Source organism: Somniosus microcephalus, chromosome 28, assembly GCF_052327205.1.
Source record: "Somniosus microcephalus isolate GS21.2 chromosome 28, FLI_Smic_1.0, whole genome shotgun sequence".
Lineage (NCBI taxonomy): Eukaryota > Metazoa > Chordata > Chondrichthyes > Squaliformes > Somniosidae > Somniosus > Somniosus microcephalus.
The window spans coordinates 42,309,362-42,329,024 of record NC_141014.1 but is presented as its reverse complement, the minus strand read 5'-3'; the positions used below and the strand labels follow the sequence as shown (position 1 = coordinate 42,329,024).

Below are 19,663 nucleotides of genomic sequence, written 5' to 3'. Positions count from 1 at the left end.
GTCAGACTCCGCATGTGTTTGTGTGTGGGATGGGTTGTTGCTGGACTTGTTCTAATCATCACGATAAGAAATGAAGTTACTAACTGTGGAATCCCTTGTTCATTCAGCAAGCCGAACATTTTCAGTTGTGCCAAAACTTTTTGTGGAGCAGTAACTCCCGTTGCAGCAATTGGATGTCTTTTGTGCAGCTTGGCAGCAGCCTGCAGTGTTACAGATGGACAGCATGCACACCTGCAATAACACAGGCTGCTGCACACGTAGGTGTGTGTGCTCACACCCCTTCACTGCACTTCTATCGTGATCTTATGGGAATAAACATCTTGAGTTGCTTTATAGGAGTAAGAAATGCAGAGGAGTGACATCAGAAGAATTGGGGAGAAGGCTATTGGCAAAGTCAAAAGAGGTAGTTTGTGAGGAGGTTTTTATAAATGGGGAAGAGGTAGCTAGGTGGATGGGGCTAAGGGAGTGTTTGAGTTCAGGGTAAAGACACTTAAGGTTCTGCTACCAAAGGGGGAGTGGAGGCTGAGGAGGAGATAGAGGCCAGCAATTGAATATTGCAGGGTGCATGCTGCAACATAGGGCTGTGGAGGAGGTTATGGGATAGTGGTCATAGAAACATAGAAGATAGGAGCAGGAGTAGGCCATTCGGCCCCTCGAGCCTGCTCCGCCATTCGATGAGATCATGGCTGATCATCCAAACTCAGTACCCCGTACCTGCCTTCTCTCCATATCCCTTGATCCCTTTAGCTCCAAGAAATATATCTAACTCCTTCTTGAATATATTTAAAGACTTGGCCTCAACTGCCTTCTGTGGTAGAGAATTCCACAGGTTCACCACTCTCTGGGTGAAGAAATTCTTCCTCATCTCTGTCCTAAATGGCTTATCCCTTATCCTTAGACTATGACCCCTGGTTCTGGACTCTCCGACCATCGGGAACATTCTACCTGCATCTAGTTTGTCCAAACCTGTCAGAATTTTATAAGTTTCGATGAGATCCCCTCTCATTCTTCTAAACTCCAGCGAGTATAAGCCCAATCGACCCAATCTCTCCTCATACGTCATTCCTGCCATCCCAGGGATCAGCCTTGTAAATCTTCGCTGAACTCCTTCCATGGCAAGAACATCCTTCCTCAGATAAGGCAACCAAAACTGCACACAGTACTCAAGATGTGGTCTCACCAAGGCCCTGTACAACTGCACCAGGACATCCTTGCTCCTGTACTCAAACCCTTTCGCTATGAAGGCCAACATACCATTTGCCTCCTTCACCGCCTGCTGCACCTGCATGCTTACCTTCAGTGACTGGTGCACAAGGACACCCAGGTCTCGTTGCACTTCCCCTTCTCCCAATCTATTGCCATTCAAATAATAGTCTGCCTTTCTGTTTTTGACACCAAAGTGGATAACCTCGCATTTATCCACATTATATTGCATCTGCCACACTTCTGCCCAATCACCCAACCTGTCTTGGAGTTTCTCGGTATCCTCCTCGCAGCACACACGCCCACCCAGCTTTGTGTCGTCTGCAAACTTGGAGATATTACACCTAGTTCCCTTATCTAGACCATTAATGTATATTGTGAATAGCTGGGGTCCAAGGACCGATCCCTGCGGCACCCCACTAGCCACTGCCTGCCACTCGGAAAAAGACCCGTTAATTCCTATTCTCTGCTTTCTGTCTGCCAACCAGTTCTCTATCCAATCAATACCTTGCCCCCAATCCCATGTGCCTTAACTTTACACGCTAATCTCTTATGCGGGACCTTATTGAAAGCCTTTTGAAAGTCCAAATACACCACACCTACTGGTTCTCCCTTATCTATTTTCCCAGTTACATCCTCAAAAAAATTCCAGTAGATTAGTTAAGCACGATTTACCTTTTGTAAATCCATGTTGACTTTGTCCGATCCTGTCACTGTTTTCCAAGTGCTCAGCTATTACATCCTTTATAATGGACTCTAGCATTTTCCCCACTACCGATGGCAGGCTTACCGGTCTGTACTTCCCCGCTTTCTCTCTACCACCCTTTCTGAATAGTGGGGTAACATTAGCTACCCTCCAATCCATGGGTACAGTTCCAGATTCCAGCGAATTTTGGAAGATGATCAGCAATGCACCTACTATTTCTAGGGCCACCTCCTTAAGTACCCTAGGATGTAGATTATCAGGCCCTGGGGATTTATCGGCCTTCAATCCCGTCAATTTCCCTAACACCATTTCCCTACAAATACTGATTTCTTTCAGTTCCTCCCTCTCATCAGACCCTATGTTCTCCAACATCTCTGGGAGGTTATTTGTGTCCTCCTTTGTGAAGACAGAACCAAAATATGCATTTAATTGGTCTGCCATTTCTTTGTTCCCCATTATAATTTCCCCTGCTTCTGACTGCAAGGGACCTACACTTGATTTCACTAATCTTTTTCTTTTCACATATCTATAAAAGCTCTTAGTCAGTTTTTATGTTCCCTGCAAGCTTACTTTCATATTCTATTTTCCCCTTAATTAATCCCTTTGTCCTCCTTTGAATCCTAAGCTGCTCCCAATCCTCAGGGTTACTGCTTTTTCTGGCCAATTTATATCCCCTCTCCTTGGATCTTATGCTATCCCTAATTTCCCTTGTTAGCCACGGTTGAGTCACCCTTTTTGTTTTATTCTTATCCCAAACTGGGATGAACAACTTCTGTAGTTCATCCATGCTGTCTTTGAATGTTTGCCATTGCCTATCCATTGTCAACCCTTTGAGTGACATTCCCCAATCCTACCCAATTCGTGCCTCATACCATCGTAGTTTCCTTTATTTAAATTCAGGACCCTAGTCTCCGAGTCAACTACTTCACTCTCCATCTTAATGAAGAATTCTATCATATTATGATCGCTCTGACCAAAGGGGTCTCGTACAACAAGATTGCTAATTAATCCTCTCTCATTACATAATACCCAGTCTAAGATGGCCTGATCTCTGGTTGGTTCCTCGACATATTGTTCCAGAAAACCATCCTGTAAATATTCTAGGAATTCCTCCTCCACAGTATTTTTACGAATTTGGTTTTCTATATGTAAATTAGTCACCCACGATGACTGCTGTGCCCTTACTGCATGCTTCTCTAATTTCCCTTTTAATGCCATCCCCAACCTCCGTATTACTGTTTGGAGGTCTATATACCACTCCCACTAACGTTTTCTGCCCCTTCATATTTCTCAGTTCTACCCATACAGATTCCGCATCATCAGAGTTAATATCCATCCTTTTCAATTGTGTTAATCCCCTCTTTAACCAGCAATGCTACCCCACCTCCCTTTCTTTTTTGCCTATCCTTCCTAAATATTGAATACCCCTGGATGTTGAGTTCCCAGCCTTGGCCACCCTGGAGCCATGTTTCTGTAATCCCAATCAAATCATATTCGTTTATCTCTATTTGCGCAGCTAATTCATCCACCTTGTTCCGAATGCTCCTTGCATTAAGACACAAAGCCTTCAGGCTTGTTTTTTTAACGCTCTCAGACCTATATGAATTATTATTTACTGTGACCATGTTTGATTTAAACCATTGAGTTCTTTGCCTTCTAATTTTGTTTTTCTCCTTCCTGTCTTTTGCTTTTTTCCTTGTTTCCCTTTCCTCTGTCTCCCTGCTCAGGTTCCCAACCCCCTGCCACTTTAGTTTAAACCCTCCCCAACAGCACTAGCAAACACTCCCCCTAGGACATCGGACCCGGCCCTGCCCAGGTGCAAACCGTCCCGTTTGTACTGGTCCCAGAACCGGTTCCAATGTCCAAGGAATTTGAATCCCTCCCCCTTGCACCATTCCTCTAGCCTTAATTGATTTAACCCACAGGTGCTGAGGCCAACTGTCTTTCTATCTCTTCTTCCCCCAAAGCCCCTGCCCTCATAGTTGAGATAAACTAACTTGGTACAGTCCAGGAATTGAACCTGTGGTCTTCTCACAGCCACACAATATGGGGCAATCATAGAACAGCACAGCACAGGAGGCGGCCATTCAGCCCATCGAGTCTGTGCCGGCTCTTTCGAAGAGCAATCCAGTTCATCCCACTCTTCCTCATATCCTTCCAATTTTTTCTCCAAGTATTAAACCCTGTAGGCAGCTGATTAAACCCTTGGTTATTTTTAAAAAATCTAAAACGCTGTATTTATTTACTGCCAAAAGGTGAACTTTAAACACAGGTAAGCAGGGAGTGATTCACAAGGTTTAAAGTGCGGTAAAACTGGGTGTGGTTTGGATAGGGAATGGGTCTCTACAGGCGATTATGCACTAAAAATCTCATTGAAGGATCACCTGACAATGAAGTGGATGTAGAATTGGATTATTTAATCCATACTGCCAATTGCACAGAGTATTGCTCTCCACCCTGCTCCTAAACCTAGCAACTCGCTGGGCTGTGGTTCAGTGATTCCGTCAACCCTTTAGTACCTCACCTAAATGCCCATTTTGACGTGCGATCTAGATGGTGAATGTTAGGCTATTCTTCTGAGAGGTATTACAAAGATAAGTACAGATAAGGGAGGCCTTTCAGCCCATCCACTCCATCTTTCTGTACAAATCCACAATTCCCACATCACGGCATGTTATTTGAATAATTCCAGAGTTCTTGCCACCTATGAGACCATTCCAGGTATGAATCACTCTTTGTGTGAAGATATGTTTCCTGACATTGGTGGTGAATTTGCCTTTTCCCAGTTTCTAAGTGCAGATGATCAGCCATGATCTTACTGAATGGCGGAGCAGGCTCGAAGGGCCAAATTGCCGCCTACTGCTCCTTATTCTTATGTTCTGCAGCATTGTTTTAACTTGAAATAATGCGCCTGATTAACCTTTTCCATTTCAACTCGTTTCATATATTTCTATAAGGGCCCTCTTTCTTTCACCTCCTTTCAAGTTTGAAGAATGTCTACCTTTCCCAACCTCATCATAACTCAGTTCTCTGACACTAGAGACCAAGTGTATGACCCATCACTGCCTCAATGAGCAAGCTGCAGCCTAACCAGAGCACAATACAGCATCGAAACATCGAATGGTTACAGCACAGAAGGCGGCCATTCGGCCCATTGAGCCCGTGTCGACTCTCCGCTTCAGCAGGATGGAGTCAGACCTGCCCTTAGTTTAGCAATTGGTGACGAGTTTGCTCAGCATTCTGTTTGCTTTAGCTGCTGCTCTGCAGTGTCTGCATGTGGTTGGTGTTCAGTCGATCACTCCCAGACACCTCTGCCTCTACCATTGCTAGTTCAGCACTATTCCTTTAGAAGTATTTTTCTCTTTTTCTTCCAATATGTAACTCCGAGCACTTAATCAGTGTTGAATTGCACCTGCCATTAGCTTTGCCCACTTGCAAATATTGTCTAGGTACTTCTGCAATTCCCTGGCTGCTTCATCAGAACCTACTGCTCTCCCAAGAGTCCAGTACCATCAGTGAGTTTGCCCAACTTGCATTGTTTCTGAATTCAGGCCAATTTAAAAGAAAAAAATACTTGCATTTATACAGCGCCTTTCACGACCACTGGGCGTCCCAAAGCACTTTACAGTCAATGAAGTACTTTTTGAAGTGTAGTGACTGTTGTAATGTAGGAGGGGCCCTGGGACACTCCGCTCTGTACATCTCCCTAGCCTGATATCATCATCATCTTAGAATCACAGAAAGTTACAGCACGGAAGGAGGCCATTTCGGCCCATCAGGTCTGTGCCGGCCAACAAAAAGCTATCCAGCCTAATCCCACTTCCCAGCTCTTGGTCCGTAGCCCTGCAGGTTACAGCATCCCAAGTGCACATCCAAGTACTTTTTAAATGTGGTTAGGGTTCCTGCCTCTACCACCCTTTCAGGCAGAGAGTTCCAGACCCCCACAACCCTCTGGGTGAAGAAATTTCCCCTCAAATCCCCTCTAAACCTTCCACCAATTACTTTAAATCTGTGCCCCCTGGTTTTTGACCCCTCTGCTAAGGGAAATAGATCCTTTCTATCCACTTTAAGTGTTGATTGAAGGTTAAACATTGGTCAGGACACCGGGGATAACTCCCCTGCTCCTCTTCGAAATAGTGCCATAGGATCTTTTACGTCCACCTGAGAGGGCAGACAGGGCCTGGGTTTAATGTCTCATCCAAAAGACACCACCTCTGACAGTGCAACACTCCCTCAACACTACACTGGAGTATCAGACTAGATTATGTGCTCAAGTCTGAAGTGGGGCTTGAACCCACAGCCTTGTGACTCAGAGGGGAGAGTGCTGCCCACTGAGCTATGGCTGAGGGGAGAGTGCTGCCCACGGAGCTATGGCTGAGGGGAGAGTGCTGCCCACTGAGCTATGGCGCTGAGGGGAGAGTGCTGCCCACTGAGCTAGCGCTGAGGGGAGAGTGCTGCCCACTGAGCTATGGCTGAGGGGAGAGTGCTGCCCACTGAGCTATGGCTGAGGGGAGAGTGCTGCCCACTGAGCTATGGCTGAGGGGAGAGTGCTGCCCACTGAGCTATGGCTGAGGGGAGAGTGCTGCCCACTGAGCTATGGCGCGGAGGGGAGAGTGCTGCCCACTGAGCTATGGCGCGGAGGGGAGAGTGCTGCCCACTGAGCCATGGCGCGGAGGGGAGAGTGCTGCCCACTGGGCCATGGCGCGGAGGGGAGAGTGCTGCCCACTGAGCTATGGCTGAGGGGAGAGTGCTGCCCACTGGGCCATGGCACGGAGGGGAGAGTGCTGCCCACTGAGCCATGGCGCTGAGGTAGTGCTGATTCAAACCAACAAGCTCCAAATCTGATGTGCTGAAACCAATGTGCTGAGTTTGCGCTGTTAGAAAGTGTTGGTTCGGTGAAAATTTCTCAGGGGCAGTGACACCCGCTGAATTGGATCCTTGGCTTAACCAGAGTGCACTTCAACAGCAAATATTGGAGGTGAGAGGAGATTGAGTGGCATAAGCTGGTACCCACCCAGGCACAGCATCGACAGGTGAGGGCAATTCAGACATCATGTCAACAACAGTCTCAAAATTCAATTCAGTGAAATTCTCGAGAGGAAATGATAAACTGATAAAACCCTGAGCGGGTGGAGATTCAGGAGAGGGGAGGTTCAGGGAGAAGGGGAAGGGGAAGGGAAGGGGTTCGGGGGGAGGGGGAAGGGACGGGGTTCAGGGGGAGGGGGAAGGGGTTCAGGGGGAAGGGGGGAGGAGGGAAGGGGTTCAGGGAGAGGGGGGAAGGGAAGGGGTTCAGGGAGAGGGGGGATGGGAGGGGGTTTGGGGGAGAGATTGATGGGTGGTGTCCAGGGGAAAGGGGAGTGGCATGGCGTTGGGGGTAATATATTAGCATGGATAGAGCATTGACTAACAGAAAACAAAGAGTCAGGATAAATGGGTCATTTTCAGGTTGGCAAACTAACTAGTGGGGTGCCAGAGGGATCATTGCTGGGGCCTCAACTATTTACAATCTATATTAATAAAACATAAGAAATAAGAGGAGTAGGCCATTCGGCCCCTCGAGCCTGCTCCGCCATTCAATAAGATCATGGCTGATCATCGACCTCAACTCCACTTTCCCGCCTGATCTTCATATCTCTTGAGTCCCCTGGAGTCCAAAAATCTATCGATCTCAGCCTTGAATATACTCAAAGACTCAGCATCCACAGCCCTCTGGGGCAGAGAATTCCAAAGATTCACAACCCTCTGAGTGAAGAAATTCCTCCTCATCTCAGTCTTAAATGGCCGACCCCTTATCCTGAGACTGTGACCCCTGGTTCTAGACACTCCAGCCAGGGGAAGCAACCTCTCAGCATTGACCCTGTCAATCCCCCTCAGAATCTTGAATGTTTCAATGAGATCAACTCTCATTCTTCTAAACTCCAGAGAAAATTCTACACAATCTCTCATCAGCCCCTCTCATCCCAGGAATCAATCTAGTGAACCTTCGTTGCACCGCCTCCAAGGCAAGTATATCCTTCCTTCGATAAGGAGACCAAAACTGTGCCCAGTACTCCAGGTGTGGTCTGACCAAGGCCCTGTACAATTGTAGCAAGACTTCCTTACTCTTATACTCCAACCCCCTTACAATAAAGGCCAACATGCCATTTTCCTTCCTTATTGCTTGCTGTACCTGCATGCTCGCTTTCTGTGTTTCTTGCACGAGGACACCCAAATCTCTCTCAACACCATCATTTGAAAGTTTCTCACCATTTAAAAAATATTCTGTTTTTCTATTCTTCCTACCAAAGTGAATAACCTCACATTTCCCTACATTATACTCCATCTGTCACCTCACTTAGTCTATCGATATCTCTTTGCAGACTCTGTGTTCTCCTCACAGCTTACTGTCCCACCTAGATTTGTATCATCAGCAAACTTGGATACATTACACTCGGTCCCTTCATCTAGGTCATTAATATAGATTGTAAATAGCTGAGGCCCCAGCAGTGATCCTTGCGGCACCCCACTAGTTACAGCCTGCCAACCTGAAAAGATCCGTTTATCCCTACTCTCTGTTTTCTGTCCGTTAACCAATCCTCTATCCATGCTACTATATTACCCCCAACCCAGTGAGCCCTAATCTTGTGTAATAACCTTTTATGTGGCATCTTATCGAATGCCTTTTCGAAATCCAAATATACTACATCCGCTGGTTCCACTTTACCTACCCTGCTAGTTACATCCTCAAAAAACTCTAATAAATTTGTCAAACACGATTTCCCTTTCATAAAACCTTGTTGACTCGGCCTAATCATGTTATGATTTTCTAAGTGACTCGATACCACTTCCTTAACAATGGATTCCAGCATTTTCCCAACTACTGATTTCAGGCTAACTGGCCTGTTGTTCCCTGCTTTCTCTCTCCCTCCTTTCTTGAATAGTGGTGTTACACTGCAATCTTCCAATCCGCTGAGACCATTCCAGAATCTAGGGAATTTTGGAAGATCAAAACCAATGCATCCACTATCTCTTCAGCCACCTCTTTTAGAACCCTAGGATGTAGGCCGTGAGGTCCAGGGGATTTGTCGGCTTTTAGTCCCATTAGTTTCTCTAGTGCTTTTTCTCTACTTATATTAATGACATTAAGTTCCTCACCCTCATTAGTCCCTGTTTCCCCACCATTTTTGATATGCTTTTTGTGTCTTCTACTGTGAAGATAGATACAAAATATTTGTTTAACGTTTCTGACTTGGATGAAGGGACCGAGTGTACTGTAGCCAAATTTGCTGATGATACAAAGATAGGTGGGAAGGCAAGTTGTGAGGAGGACACAAAGAAGCTGCAAAGGTTAAGTGAGTGGGCAAAAATTTGGCAGGTGGAGTATAATGTGGGGAAATGTGAGGTTATCCACTTTGGTAGGAAGAATAAAAAAGCAAATTATTATTTAAATGGAGACTACAAAATGCTGTGGTACAGAGAGATCTGGGGGTCCTCGTACATGAAACACAAAAATGTTAGTGTTGCGTTTGCAAGCATAACTCAATGACAGCATGTAGAAATCAACTCGTGTCGTTTTAATGCTCGATCCAACTAACCCCTACAGGCCAAGGCAATCGAGTACCTATCACCAATGTCAGACATAATATAATGATAACAGCACTATCAAACTTCATGTGCTAGAGTAACTCTAATGCAGCACTGTAACCCAGTGTGCAGACATAACATTTCCTCCCCCCTCACAGAATTTCAAACATGAAATGTGGTGACAAAGTCCTGTAGGTGGCCAGGGCGAGAACGTGTACGAACAGGCTGAGGTGGGGACTGGTGAGGAGCAAGCCGAGGTGGGGACTGGTGAGGTTGTGGCTGAGGCACAATATCTGCTTGAGGGTTGACTGGCTGAGCCACATATGCATCCCGCCACTCTGGGGGTAAGGCTTGGGGGTTAGATCCGTGTAATCCTGCATCAGGAGGTGCTGGCACCTGCCGAAGGCGGCTGGCATGCCACCGAGAGCCGGCAGTGAGGCAGAAAGTGGCTGGTCCAAGTTGGCGGCTGATTTGGAGAGGGGAGGACCAGAATGAGGCCATCTTATTGTTGCGGTGAGGCCTGCGGACTCTGACCCAATCGGAGACTGAGATGTTGGGCGCTTTGGCCCTCTTCGACTGGTTGAAGCGGAGTTTCATCTTCTGCTGTCTGGCGACTGTGGCTTGATCCCGTGGAGCAGGGCTCTGAGCTAGCGAGGGGCGGAGCCTGCCAAGGGGCAGCATGAGCTCACGGCCTAGCATAAGGGATGCGGGTGAGACCCCTGCAGTGGAATGTTGGGAGGCTCTGTACTGCAGCAGTGTGTGGAGGAGGGCCTTGTCAAACGCACACCCCTGGGATAGGTGTGCTCTGAGGCCATTTTTCAGTGTCTGGTTAAAACGCTCCACCCCCCCCATTTGACTCGGGGTGGTAGTATGTGACGGATGCCCTTGCTCTCAAGGTAGGAGGAGAGTTCCAAAGAGACCATTTGGGGGCCATTGTCTGTGGTGATGGCCTTTGGATGCCCCCAGCAGGAGAAGAGGGACTCAAGGATATTGATGATGACCTGAGAGGTGACGGAGCCCACGGCAGTGGCCTCTGGCCATTTTGAGTGCAAGTCATAGGTCACCACTAGGAACTGTTGATGGTGGGGGACACCATGGATCTCCCCGCAGACGTCCACCTGCAGGTGCTCCCAGGGCTGAGAGGGCCAGGCAAGGGGTTGCAGGGGTGGAGGAGCTTGGTAGCCAGTCTTGCCACTTACAAGGCAGGCTGCACAGTCCTTGACCAGGGCCTCGATTTCCCTGTTGATACCCGGCCACCACACTAGGTCTCGGCATTGTTGTTTGAGCTTCACTATGCCCAAGTGGCCCTTGTGCGCCATGGATAAAACACGCACATGAAGGACACTTGGGACCACAGTGCAGAGCCCACGTGCAACACAGAAGTCATTCCAGCAGGAGAGCTCCTCTTTAACTCTGGAGTAGGCAGACAGTTCCTCAGGCACCTTGCGAGGCCAGCCATCTCTGATGAAGGTGCACAGCTGGGAGAGGGCCGGATCCTGCTCAGAGGCCTCTTTGAGCTCCTGGAGAGAGACTGTGGTTTGGAGAGGCGTGTGCAGCATATGTATGATATCCTGTTCCACATGTTCAAAACCGACGAGTGGGGCTAGGGCAGAGACAGTGCGGGAGAGCAGATCTGCAACAACGTTGTCACGTCCTGGCATGAACTGGAGACTGAAATTGTATTGGCGGAGGCGGTCAGACCAGCGGTGTAGACGCAGTGGTCTGTGGCCTGTGCCGGATGTCGACAGCAGGGCAGTGAGAGCCTGATGATCGGTTCGCAGGGTGAAGGTACGGCCATACCTGTACAGGTGCCACCGCTCACATGCCCAGACGCACGCCAGCGCCTTACGCTCGCCTACTGAGTACTTCTGTTCAGTGGGGCTAAGGGCTCGGGAGGCAAAGGCGATTGGTTTCTCCACTCCATTCTGTATCTGCGATAACACTGCCCCCACAGCTGCAGCGGACGTGTCGCAGGTGACGAGGGTGGGGCTGGCGACGTCAAAGTGAGCCAACACTGGAGGCGTCATGAGCTGCGATTTGAGGAGACGTACAGCTTCCGTACAGGCTTGTGACCACACCCAGGGCTCATCCTTTTGTAGGAGCTGGCGCAGTGGGACTGTGGTGGCTGAGTACTGGGGCAAAAACTTCAGGTAGTACCCAGTCATGCCAAGGAAGGAGGCAACCTGTGCTGCAGAGCTGGGTTCTGGGATGCTATGAATGGCATCCACGTTTGACTGGAGTGGGGATATACCGTCAGCCAACAACCGAAACCCCACAAACTCGATCTCTGAAACAGCAAAGACACACTTTTCGCCATTCAGTGTGAGCTTGTATTTTGCTAGAGCCGTGAAAACTCTGTGAAGGCGTTCGTCGTGAGTGGAGGTCGAGGGCCCATGCACGACGAAGTCATCCAGGTAGATGGCCACCCCAGGAATGCCCGCGAGCACAGAGGACATCACCTTTTGGAAGCAGCTGGGTGCAGAGCTAAGTCCAAATGGCATCCTGGTGTACTGAAAGACGCCAGCATGTGTCACAAAAGCAGTGAGGGCCCTGCTGCTGGGGTGGAGGGGGACCTGTAGATAGCCCTGTCGAAGGTCCAGTTTCGAGAACAGGATGGAGCCATAGAACTGCGCTGTGAGTTCCTCTGACGTGGGCAGTGGATATTTGTCAGGGATTACGGCCTTATTCACTGCTCGAAGATCGACACAGACGCGTAGACCACCTGACTTTTTCTTTGCGACCACCAGGTTGGAGACCCATGGGGAGGCATCAACTGGTTCGATGATGCCAGCTTCCAGTAGCTGCTTTAGTTCAGCTGTGACCCCGTCACGGAGAGCAAGCGGGATGTGGCGCAGTGGCTGAATGACAGGGGTAACGGTGGAGTCAACCATGGGCTGGTGGGTGAATGCAGTCAGGCAGCCCAGACCCTCGAAGAGTGCTGGCCATGTTTGGCGCCATGGTGAGGCGACGTGCAGAATCGCAGACCCGCCGGTGTCCAAGAGAGAAAAACCCAGGTCAATGAAAAGATCCAGTCCCATCAGGTTAGCTCCTTAGCATGCCACATGAAAACAAAAATCTGGCGAAACTTTTGTTCCATAGCGTACAGTGAGGTTGGCTGAGCCCACTAGTTCAATTTTCGAATTACCATACCCGCAGAGGGCAATGGAGGGCGCAGAGAGTGGCAGGGAGCTGAAAAAATGTTTGAATGTGTCCACATTCAGCAGTGAGACACTGGCACCGGTATCCAACAACAGAGGAATGCACACATCATTCAGGTTAATTGTGCATGACTTGAAAGACACTACTGGCCCAGAGCTCACGTTGTGAATTATAGTGCTTGAGGACTGAGAGTGTTCATTTGTAGCAACAGGGGCAGAGCGGCAGACATTTGCAAAGTGATTTTGTTTTCCACAATTGCGACAGGCTTGGCCACGCGCGGGGCAATTCCACGCTCTGGTAGCATGTGAAGGAGATCCACAGTTTCCACACTGTTGCCGTGGTAGCGCGCGTTGCTGCAGTCGCGCGAGCATTACAGTGTCAGAGCTGTCGGGGCCAAGGGCGCTGTCAGTGGGGGTGTGTGTGGCTGAGCCGTGTGTGAGAGTTCAGAGTGGAAGGGGACGCTGGAGAAGCCGCTCACTGGATGTCTTGCTAGTTTCGCTGCACATTCGGCTGCAGACTCCACTTGAAAGGCAATGTTAACTGCCTGTGACAACAACAGATTGTCGGACTCGAGTAACAGTCTTTCACGCACTCTCACGTTGTTGGTGTGCTCTATTAGTTGATCACACACCATCTCGTCTTGTAGTGCAACGAACTTGCACGAACTAGCTAACCCCCTCAAATTAGCCACATACTGATGCACAGACTCGTCGGGGAGTTGGTGACGCTGTCTAAAAATGAATCGCCGGAGGAGGGCACTTTGTGGTGGAAGAGAGATTTCAGCCATCCTCATCGGCAAATGTTGCGTTTGCAAGGATAACTCAATGACAGCATGTAGAAATCAACTCGTGTCGTTTTAATGCCCGATCCAACTAACCCCTACAGGCCAAGGCAATCGAGTACCTATCACCAATGTCAGACATAATATAACGATAACAGCACTATCAAACTTCATGTGCTAGAGTAACTCTAATGCAGCACTGTAACCCAGTGTGCAGACATAACAGTTAGCATGCAGGTAAAGCAAGTAATATGGAAGGCAAATGGAATGTTGGCCTTTATTGCAAGGGGGATGGAGTATAAAAGTAGGGAAGTCTTGCTACAACTGTACAGGGCATTGGTGAGACCACACCTGGAGTACTGCGTATTTAAGGAAGGATATACTTGCATTGGAGGCAGTTCAGAGAAGGTTCACGAGGTTGATTCCGGAGATGAAGGGGTTGTCTTATGAAGAAAGGTTGAGCAGGTTGGGCCTACACTCATTGGAGTTTAGAAGAATGAGAGGGGATCTTATTGAAACATATAAGATTCTGAGGGGGCTTGACAGGGTAGATGCTGAGAGGATGTTTCCCCTCGTGGGGGAATCTAGAACTAGGGGGCATAATTTCAGAATAAGAGGTCGCCCATTTAAAACGGAGATGAGGAGGAATTTCTTCTCTCAGAGGGTCGTGAATCTTTGGAATTCTCTTCCCCAGAGAGCTGTGGAGGCGGGTCATTGAATATATTTAAGGTGGAGACAGACAGATTTTTGAACGATAAGGGAGTCGAGGGTTATGGGGAGCGGGCAGGGAAGTGGAGTTGAGGCCAAGATCAGATCAGCCATGATCTTATTGAATGGCGGAGCAGGCTCGAGGGGCCGAATGATCTATTCCTGCTCCTATTTCTTATGGCGTGGGGGTACAGGGGGAGGTGGTGGGGTTCAGCGGGGAGGGGGTTCAGGGAGTGGGAGGTTCAGGGAGTGGGGGGTCAGGGGAGAGGGTTCAGGGAGGGGGGGTTCAGGGAGTGGGGGGTCAGGGGAGAGGGTTCAGGGAGTGGGGGGTCAGGGGAGAGGGTTCAGGGAGTGGGGGGTTCAGGGAGTGGGGGGTCAGGGGAGGGGGTTCAGGGAGTGGGGGGTCAGGGGAGGGGGTTCAGGGAGTGGGGGGGTCAGGGGAGGGGGTTCAGGGAGTGGGGGGTCAGGGGAGGGGGTTCAGGGAGTGGGGGGTCAGGGGAGGGGGTTCAGGGAGTGGGGGGTCAGGGGAGAGGGTTCAGGGAGTGGGGGGTCAGGGGAGAGGGTTCAGGGAGTGGGGGGTCAGGGGAGGGGGTTCAGGGAGTGGGGGGTCAGGGGAGGGGGTTCAGGGAGTGGGGGGTCAGGGGAGGGGGTTCAGGGAGTGGGGGGTCAGGGGAGAGGGTTCAGGGAGTGGGGGGTCAGGGGAGAGGGTTCAGGGAGTGGGGGGTCAGGGGAGAGGGTTCAGGGAGTGGGGGGTCAGGGGAGAGGGTTCAGGGAGTGGGGGGTTCAGGGAGTGGGGGGTCAGGGAAGAGGGTTCAGGGAGTGGGGGGTTCAGGGAGTGGGGGGTCAGGGGAGAGGGTTCAGGGAGTGGGGGGTTCAGGGAGTGGGGGGTTCAGGGAGTGGGGGTTCAGGGGAGAGGGTTCAGGGAGTGGGGGGTCAGGGGAGGGGGTTCAGGGAGTGGGGGGTCAGGGGAGAGGGTTCAGGGAGTGGGGGGTCAGGGGAGAGGGTTCAGGGAGTGGGGGGTCAGGGGAGGGGGTTCAGGGAGTGGGGGGTCAGGGGAGGGGGTTCAGGGAGTGGGGGGTCAGGGGAGAGGGTTCAGGGAGTGGGGGGTCAGGGGAGAGGGTTCAGGGAGTGGGGGGTCAGGGGAGAGGGTTCAGGGAGTGGGGGGTCAGGGGAGAGGGTTCAGGGAGTGGGGGGCCAGGGGAGAGGGTTCAGGGAGTGGGGGGTCAGGGGAGAGGGTTCAGGGAGTGGGGGATCAGGGGAGAGGGTTCAGGGAGTGGGGGTTCAGGGGAGAGGGTTCAGGGAGTGGGTGGTTCAGGGAGGGGGGGTTCAGGGAGGGGGGGTTCAGGGGAGTGTGGGGTTCAGGGAGTGGGGGGTTCAGGGAGGGGGGTTCAGGGGAGTGGGGGTTCAGGGAGGGGGGGTTCAGGGAGTAGGGGGTTCAGGGGAGTGGGGGTTCAGGGAGGGGGGGTTCAGGGAGTAGGGGAGTGGGGGGTTCAGGGAGTGGGGGGTTCAGGGAGTGGGGGGTCAGGGGAGTGGGGGGTTCAGGGAGTGGGGGGTCAGGGGAGAGGGTTCAGGGAGTGGGGGGTCAGGGGAGAGGGTTCAGGGAGTGGGGGGGTTCAGGGAGTGGGGGGTCAGGGGAGAGGGTTCAGGGAGTGGGGGGGTTCAGGGAGTGGGGGGTCAGGGGAGAGGGTTCAGGGGAGAGGGTTCAGGGAGTGGGGGTTCAGGGGAGAGGGTTCAGGGAGTGGGGGGGTTCAGGGAGTGGGGGGTCAGGGGAGAGGGTTCAGGGGAGAGGGTTCAGGGGAGTGGGGGGTTCAGGGGAGTGGGGGGTTCAGGGAGTGGGGGGTCAGGGGAGAGGGTTCAGGGAGTGGGGGGTCAGGGGAGAGGGTTCAGGGAGTGGGGGGTCAGGGGAGAGGGTTCAGGGAGTCGGGGGTCATGGGAGAGGGTTCAGGGAGTGGGGGGTTCAGGGAGTGGGGGTTTAGGGGAGAGGGTTCAGGGAGTGGGGGGTTCAGGGAGTGGGGGTTCAGGGAGTGGGGGTTCAGGGGAGAGGGTTCAGGGAGTTCAGGGGAGAGGGTTCAGGGAGTGGGGGGTTCAGGGAGGGGGGGGTTCAGGGGAGTGGGGGGTTCAGGGAGTGGGGGGTCAGGGGAGAGGGTTCAGGGAGTGGGGGGTTCAGGGAGTGGGGGTTTAGGGGAGAGGGTTCAGGGAGTGGGGGTTTAGGGGAGAGGGTTCAGGGAGTGGGGGGTTCATGGAGTGGGGGTTCAGGGGAGAGGGTTCAGGGGAGTGGGGGGTTCAGGGAGTGGGGGTTCAGGGGAGAGGGTTCAGGGGAGTGGGGGGTTCAGGGAGTGGGGGTTTAGGGAGTGGGGGGTTCAGGGAGTGGTGGTTTAGGGATGAGGGTTCAGGGAGTGGGGGGTTCAGGGAGTGGGGGGTCAGGGGTGAGGGTTAAGTGGCTCCAACCGCAGCGCCGCCCTGTGGCGAGCGCTGGCACCGTAGCCTGCTCCCCGCTCCGGGATCGATTCTCCGGCCTGGGTCGCTCGGTGATCGATTGGCGGCGGGACAAGATGGCGGCGCGGTTGCTAAGGGCGATTCTGAAGGAGTTGCGGAGCCTGAGCCCGAGCCCGAGCCCGGGCCCGGGCCGCCGTTACCGGGACTCGGCCGCCTACAGATACATCCTGGAGCAGTTCCGCAAAAACCAGGTGAAATTAAACAAGGCCCGGGGGCGGGGCTTAGCGCCCTGATTGATTCACCGTTTGGCCAATCGCGAGAGGCGCTGGGGAAAGAGGGCGGGGTTTGGATTGATTGATGGCGTCACCAACCAATCAGCAGAGAGCCCAGCAAAGAGACAGGGCAGTTAAAAAGTCTGGAAAACTACCCAAAAAGCTGGGGTTGGGGGTCAATGAAAATTTCAGAGCTGAGATCGGCATTTTTGTTGGGTGTCGAGGGATACGGAACCGAGGCGGATAAATTGAGTTAAGATACGGATCAGCTGCGATCTCATTGAATGACGGAACTGGCTCGAGGGGCTGAACGGCCTCCTGTTCCTCTGAGAGGCCTGTCCGGCCCCCAACTCTGCCCCAACCTAACCCAACCCAACAACCCCCAACCCCAACCCCAACCCAACACCCAACTCAACCCCCAACACCAACCTTACCCTCAACCCCCAACTCCACCCCAACCCAACTGAACCCCCAACCCAACTCAACCCCTAACCCAAACCTCAACCCCCAACCCAAACCCCACCCCAACCCAACTGAACCCAACCTCCAAGCGAACCCCCCCAACGCCACCCCCATCCCCATCCCCAACACCCAACTCAACCCCCAACACCAACCTTACCTTCAACCCCCAACTCCACCCCAACCCAAGCGAACCCCCAACCCCCAAGCGAACCCCCCAACCCCCAAGCGAACCCCCCAACCCCCAACCCAACCCAACCCCAACACCCAACCCAACCCCAACACCCAACCCAACCCCAACACCCAACCCAACCCTGCTCCCAACCCGGCCATGGTCAGAAGAAACCAGCAGGAAAAGTGACTTTCCTTTCTTACCACTTCTCGAATGCGACAGGAATTTCCGGTGTGTCACCGAGTGACGGGCTGTTCAGCCGGGTGGGGGGGGGAGGCTTCAGGATTTTACTCCCAACAAGATGCAAAGCGTGCAGCCCTGGGGGTGCGTGGTTTTATAAGGGCTGCAGCAGCTTGCATTCATGCAGGTCCCAGAGCGCTTCACAGAAGTGTAAGGAGAATTGATGGGCGCTTTGCACCGTCTGTTATTCAGCTGCTACAGTGTGTAGTATTTTGCTGCTCCGGTGCAACTGGTCTCCCTTTAAGTGCTGTGCCTTGTTCTGGTCAATTACACATCAGATTGGCTTTTCATTTTCATGCAATTATTTTTGAAGTGGATTTGGCTGACAGGCTTGTCCTGTTGGTGGGAACTCTTATTGCAAATGACTAGCTCGATTTTGCTTGTTATTTGAGATGAAATTTGCACCGAATGTCTGCAGTGAGAACTTTCGACACGTTACTCACCTACCGCTCGCTCTGGCTTGTTGCAGGTTACCAGTGAGAAGTTGTGCCGAGCCCAGCAGGAACTGTATCACCAGGCCTCCACCTACATGTGCCTGTTGCAGAGTGTCCGGCAGCACCTAGCGCTGCACCAGGAGTACCATGGCAAGGGAGAACGCTCACCCCATGAAGTGGCACAGCTAGTCGGACTCAAACTGCCACAGCAACCTGGTGGCAAAGGATGGGAGAAGTGAGGAGGAATGAGAGCTTCCAGCAGCCATGCTGAAATCCATTGTCACATCACTCTATGTCGTCCCAGTTTCTGGAGTGCACCCTATACATGAGCAAGTTATTGTAATTTCTGCAGTGTTGTTGTCCACTGTTAAAGTCGATATGTAACAGTGGACAATCGTTGTTTCTTGCGCACAGTGGAGCTCTCAGTTTCTCAATGGTTCATGAATTAATTAAAAAAAACTACATTTAAATCAGTTTGTGACTGTGGGACTTGTTATTGAAACAGAGTTGGATGTGGGGACTGGAGAGATGGGCTGCACAATTCCTGCTTTGTATTTGAGGCCTGCCTCGTGCGGCTCAGGACAGCCTGTGAGTGCTGAGATACTCAGTCTCTTGTCCACTCAGAATACCTGTCACTCACCAATGCTATCTTTTTCCTTCCAATTTCCCCCCCTCGTAATCTCTGCTCCCTGAAGGTGCTGACTCCCTGCTGTATGGTCCAGTAGGTGTTGGCTGCCATCCCTGCCAATTCCTTGTGTGAATCTAGCCAGTTGATGTTCCCAGGCTATTTTACCATGGGGGGCACCACAGCCAAGCCCGATCCTGTCCTGTCTGCACACACTCACTTTGCAGCAGGACTCACTGGACCAGGAGCAAGTACCGTGGCTGATTTCACCCCCCACCCCCCACCCCCCCCAGAGGTGCTGAGGCCAGTTTTATTGTTCCTACTGCTGAGACCTTCCTGCTCTGTGACTGTGCACCAACACCACCCCACATTTACCCAGTGACCCACTTGCATTTTATTCTAAGGAAGAAACCTGAGAACAGGAGAGCAGCTGAATGGAGTATGATGTGCCTCAGCTCACTGCATATTATTCGGGTGAAGGGGAGTTGGAAACACGGGACACAACAAAAATAAAATGGAATTTGAAGCTAGTCAGCGGTGTGTTGAAATACGGTGGCACAAACACACACGTGACAGATTGCAGGATCTCCAGTGTGGTCACTCAGCTTGTTTAACTTGTCAGTACCAATACATTATACCAACAATTAAAAAAAAATTATTTCCTGGGATGTAGGCGTCGCTGGCAAGGCCAGCATTTATTGCCCATCCCTAGTTGCCCTTGAGAAGGTGGTGGTGAGCCGCCTTCTTGAACCGCTGCAGTCCGTGTGGTGAAGGTACTCCCACAGTGCTGTTCGGGAGGGAGTTCCAGGATTTTGACCCAGCGACGATGAAGGAATTACTATATATTTCCAAGTCAGGATGGTGTGTGACATGGAGGGGAGCTTGGAGTTGGTGGTGTTCACTCG

General features: G+C 51.6%; 1 protein-coding gene across 1 annotated transcript; it reads left to right on the top strand.

Moving 5' to 3' along the window:
• The first annotated feature begins 16,608 nt into the window (after positions 1 to 16,608).
• On the top strand, positions 16,609 to 18,606 carry LOC147099679 (protein FMC1 homolog). Its single transcript, XM_085969046.1, has 2 exons — positions 16,609 to 16,807; positions 18,169 to 18,606. The coding sequence occupies exons 1-2, from the start codon at positions 16,673 to 16,675 to the stop codon at positions 18,370 to 18,372; spliced, it is 339 nt and encodes a 112-aa protein (XP_085825172.1). The 5' UTR covers positions 16,609 to 16,672; the 3' UTR covers positions 18,373 to 18,606.
• The last annotated feature ends 1,057 nt before the right edge of the window (positions 18,607 to 19,663 follow it).